The sequence below is a fragment of the Lygodium microphyllum genome, chromosome 10 (genome assembly GCF_053477565.2).
Source record: "Lygodium microphyllum isolate KBCC chromosome 10, Lygodium_microphyllum_v1.1.10, whole genome shotgun sequence".
NCBI lineage: Eukaryota > Viridiplantae > Streptophyta > Polypodiopsida > Schizaeales > Lygodiaceae > Lygodium > Lygodium microphyllum.
In genome coordinates this window covers 101845038-101850197 of record NC_141144.1, presented here as the reverse complement: position 1 = coordinate 101850197, position 5160 = coordinate 101845038, and the positions used below count along the sequence as shown (strand labels likewise).

Here is a 5160-nt window from a genome sequence, read left to right as displayed (position 1 = left end):
TTGAATAGTGAGTTAAATACTCCTTGAAATAAGCTCAATGTAGCTTAAGATCTCCCTGAGATAGCCCCAATAGGTCCTAAGAAGTCTAGAGCATTGAGAGCCCAATAAAAACCTCAAGAGATAGAGTTATGGCTGTCAATGTGAAACCCTGTTGTAGATAACTCAAATGAGAGCTGAAGCAATATCGGATTGAGCTTAAGCTCATGGAGAACGTGGCTCTAATAATATCAGTTGAAGGGAGAAGCCCAAGTGGAAGCATGAGCGAGCCGAAGTAAGAGAGATATGAGCTATGGCGGATGGAGTAAGAGAGCAAGAGAGAGATACTCAAGATGTGGGAACTCCAACAGTCACAATGTGTGATCGACCTTCCCTTTATTTAAATGTCATTGAAAAAATAAAAAATGAAGTGATAGTGATGGGTGCTCATTTCTTGCAATGTGCAGGTGCATGTATTGGCAGTGTAGTAATATAGGGGCAACTAAGCACATGCGCCTTTATCCCCAACACTCAGGGGTTTCAAAGATGTATGACCTAATGATCTAGAAAACCATGCACTTTTTGGTAACCTTGATTTTTAGCAATCTTATAATGTTTGCGCTTTGCCATAACCTTCAGATTACCAATCTTGTGAAACATTATCGTTCATTTTTAATGTGGGACACGATTGATAATAAAGTCAATGTTAATTGGAAGGTTTCAAGAAAAGACGGAAAAGTTGCAACGTTGGAAGTATTACAGGTTGGAGAATCGTATTGTCTAAGCTCGCTAGATTTTGAGTTATGGTGTACGTAGTATATCAAAATAGCGAGGAATGCGTCCGATATGGTGGGATACCAACGCTTCAAGCAAAGATTTTTATGGGCCAGCTTAGGCAAAATACGGCCAAAATGAACTTGAAGCGTTCACGTCGACGTTGCTTCAAGCGATCAGCTCCACCCTCCTGTCGTGTCCTCTCCTCTCCGCTCGTCGTCCCCCTGTACATGATCTCTTCTTGGAGCAACATATATAAAGGAAGAGGCCTGATCACCATTCTGCATTCGCATACAAGGCGCTCTAGATCTGATCTCGCACAGCAGTACTCCGGACCAGGAAATTATCAAATAGCTGCTGCTTATAATGTCTATGGCGCCTTTGACTCATAATCGCCCTGCCATCAGCAGCTTCTTCTTATCGTTGTCGTCCTTCTTCATGTGCGCTTGTGCTGCGGTGCTGCTTAACTTGTCTGCACTGAGCGACGGTGTGTCGACGCTGCAGTACTCGGCAGCGCTGCACGACGAATACGCCGGGGAGGATAGCTTCCCGCCGCCGGAACAGCTGTCGGCCCTGTTTCTGGGCTGGCTAGAGAAGCACCCCCGCGAGTACGACAGGGAGACTGCCGAGGGTTCTCGGTCCTTCGAGAAGCTACAGCGCTTCGCGATATTCTGCGACAACTTTCGCCACATCTTCGAGCACAACAGGCGGCGGGCCGCCGGCGCTAGCGAGCATCATTACTGGCTCGACCTGAACGATCACGCGGATCTCACGCACGAAGAGTTCAAGGCCCGCTACAACCTGGGGCGGGCGGGCGGGCCGGCGGGGGGCCTGGACCGGCGGCCAACGGCAGCGGTACGGCTGGAAGAAACCGACGTGTTGGCCCCGTGGTGGTGGTGGCCGTACGGCAATGACAAGGCGGCGGGTGACGGCGGCGACGAGCTCCCGGCGTCTGTGGACTGGCGCGCGAAGGGGGCCGTGACGGGCGTGAAGAACCAGGGGCAGTGCGGCAGCTGCTGGGCGTTCTCGACGGTGGTGGCGGTGGAGGGAGCCCACCAGATAGCCAGCGGGCAGCTGGTGTCGCTGTCGGAGCAGATGCTGGTGGACTGCGACACCCAGTCCAATAGCGGCTGCAACGGAGGCTCCATGCCCCTTGCTTTCGAGTTCCTCATCAACAACGGAGGCATCGACACCGAGGACGACTACCCCTACCAAGCACGACAAGGGCAGTGCCTTGCCTCCAAGGTATGACGACCTAATAATATCAGCTTCGTACTGTAGTAGATACACACACACACCACACAGGACACCACGACATCGTCATCCTCAGCTTCTCCGCCTGTTCCAATCATGGGGGACGGCCCGGAGTATTATACATGCAGCTGTCCCGGGTGGCGCCCTGCGGCCGGCCATCTGCCATGCCGGAGCACTTAGCTAGGCTAGGCTAGGCCTTCTTAATCAATCTTAATCACGGTTTGATATCCTTAACACATTCTTGTGCCTACACATTGTTGTGTACTCCAGACGAACACGCATGCTGTAACCATTGATAGCTACGTGGAAGTTCCTGATAACGATGAGGAAGCCCTCCTTCGAGCAGTTGCCAAGCAACCTGTTAGCGTTGGCATTGACGCTAGTGACAGAGATTTCCAATTCTACGCCGGGGTAATGTACAATCCAATGTCTCTTTTTACCATTTCATTAGCCAATATTTGAGGTGAGCTTTATCAAGATAGTACCACCATATTATGGTGTCATTTGTTGACGAATTGAGCGCTATTGAGAAGGAAATTTATTGGAAAATATTCATCCATTATTGGATTAATGTTTCATGACATGCTAAAATGTAATATCACGCTCTCAAAGTTCTTAACTTTTGTAGGGCGTATACGACGGAAAATGCAATACTCAGCTTGATCACGGGGTTGCCATTGTTGGCTATGGTACCAACGCAGAAGGTCTAGACTACTGGATTGTAAAGAACTCGTGGGGGCCAAGATGGGGTGATGAGGGATTCATCTTGATGAAGCGTGGGACAACTCGACCTGAAGGCCAATGTGGGATCAACATTATGGCTTCTTTCCCCATCAAGAAGCAAGCCAACAGCAGCCGCAATATTCACCAAAGAGGATGCCATGATCACCACACCAACTCTTTCTCTACATGCCTTACAAGCGAGTTGTAAAACTCAACACAATGCACAATTGACTACTTCAACACATATTATAATTCACCCTCCTTTATTCATTAATGCTTTGACAATCGCTAATTGTGGCTTGAGTCATGCTAAATGGCCCCACCGCCCCACCCTTCATGCAGAATTAAGAATGGAGGAAATCAAGTATTGTTTCTCCTATGATCAATAACCCTTAATGATGTCGAATGTAACATCAAATTAGCACTACTCCACATGTATACACTTAGAATCCCCAATTTTAAGAAAATATTAAGATGGAAAACCAAGGTGTCATGAGTTCGTTATACTAGACCTAAGTCAAGTGAAGGTTAGCACTAAATTGCTAAAGCTGTGACATATAATTTCATGATGCGAAATTTGATGTTAATTATTTAAAGATACATGTACTTTATTAACATGCTCTGTGCTCAGCCAAGTTGGAAGTGGGATAGTAATGATGCTTATCTAGATGTATGTGATATATTAGTCATTGTACTAAAATATTGTATGATTCAATGCACATGTGAGGACATATTGCATTGCCCTAATATATATTATGGAAGGGCCACTAGGGTTATTGAGCTTAATGCTATATTAGCAATAGAGGGACACCGCTAGAATTTTAACAGGGTTTGGCAACAAAACACAATGGATCGTTTCATGCTACAACCCATTTAATTATCAAATATCACTTCGCCAAATGGAGGTGAGAAGAAAGTAGGAATGCTTTGTCTTTTGGACGTTTTGCTAAGGTACATGGATGATTAACAATAACTATAGCTTACTAAGACTATAGCTTTTGAGAAGCTGATCTAGTAATTTAAAAATGTCAACTCAATTGATATAATAGTCATTTAGTTTTTTTCTTTATAAGAGAATGATATCTTGGCCACAAATCCTAGCAAGGCTGCAAAATTAGGGGAAGCGTGCTAAGAGCCTTCTTCACCTCGTGAAAGCACCTTTGGCTTTCGTCACTCCACAGGAGCTCCTCTGAGTGGGGCAACTGTTGCAGTGGAAATACTAATTGGGAGAGGAGATGAATGAACCACCCCATATATCGCACCTTCTGAATGAAACAGGGTTAGTTGCTTCATAGAAGATGGTGATGGTACCGCCAATAGGACCTTAACTTTGTTTGGATCCACTTCAATGCCCCTCGCACTTATGACATACCTTAAGAAAGTTACACTGCTTTCGCCAATGTGACACTTCTCATGGTTTAGCTACACCACCATTTTTGCGAGGCGGTTGAAACCTTCATCCACCTTCCCTAGATGTAGAGCCTTAGAACTATAAATACAAAAATCATCAATAAAGACCCTAATGGACTTCCCAAAATATGGCTAGAAGACATAATTCATGAATCGCTAGAAGGTAGCTTGGGTATTTGTTAATCCAAATGGCATTACTTTGTAAGCAAAACACCCCCAAGGCGTGATAAAGGTGGTCTTCTGTTGATCCTCCTCAACTATTCGGATCTGGAAATAACTTGAATACCCATCACAAACAGTGTATCTCTTATGTCCGGCCACCTCATTGAGTATTTCATCCTGAAACGAAAGAAGAAAGTGATCTCTCTTTGTTACAGCATTTAGTGGCTTGTAGTCCACACAAATTCACCAAAATATGGCTAGAAGACATAATTCATGAATTGCTAGAAGGTAGCTTGGGTATTTGTTAATCCAAATGGCATTACTTTGTAAGCAAAACACCCCCAAGGCGTGATAAAGGTGGTCTTCTGTTGATCCTCCTCAGCTATTCGGATCTGGAAATAACTTGAATACCCATCACAAACAGTGTATCTCTTATGTCTGGCCACCTCATTGAGTATTTCATCCTGAAACGGAAGAAGAAAGTGATCTCTCTTTGTTACAGCATTTAGTGGCTTGTAGTCCACACAAATTCACCATTTTCCATTCTTCTTGGGTGTCACCACTACAAGTGAAACCCACTCTCAGTCCCCTATTGGATAGATGAAACCTGCCTTCAAAAGTTGCTGCACCTTAGTCAGTAGAGTGTTTTGTTAAACTACTCCCAACTGTCGTAGTCGCTGCACCACTGGCCTTAGTCCCTTTTTTAGATTAATGTGATTTTGTACTATTGTCACGCCTATGATATGTTCATAATCAGAAATAAAAAGTGCAGAGTGTTTTATCACCACTTCCATGTAGGCTGCCTTCTCCTCAACTAATGGATCCTTAGCCAACATTTTTTCTAACCCCTCCTTCTCGACC

General features: G+C 45.1%; 1 protein-coding gene across 1 annotated transcript; it reads left to right on the top strand.

Annotated features, from left to right (window-relative positions):
- Positions 1-1046: 1046 nt before the first annotated feature.
- Positions 1047-3209, top strand: LOC148030360 (cysteine protease XCP1-like). Its single transcript, XM_087686679.1, has 3 exons — positions 1047-1995; positions 2275-2415; positions 2633-3209. Exons 1-3 carry the CDS (start codon positions 1117-1119, stop codon positions 2933-2935), a joined length of 1323 nt encoding a protein of 440 aa, XP_087542805.1. The 5' UTR covers positions 1047-1116; the 3' UTR covers positions 2936-3209.
- Positions 3210-5160: the final 1951 nt, after the last annotated feature.

Excerpts from the sequence above, each read along its gene's own strand:
- LOC148030360 (XM_087686679.1), top strand. The coding sequence starts at position 1,117 with ATGTCTATGGCGCCTTTGACTCATAATCGCCCTGCCATCAGCAGCTTC. Across the intron at positions 1,996-2,274 it reads GGCAGTGCCTTGCCTCCAAG|ACGAACACGCATGCTGTAAC; the intron begins GTATGACGACCT and ends TGTGTACTCCAG. Across the intron at positions 2,416-2,632 it reads ATTTCCAATTCTACGCCGGG|GGCGTATACGACGGAAAATG; the intron begins GTAATGTACAAT and ends TAACTTTTGTAG.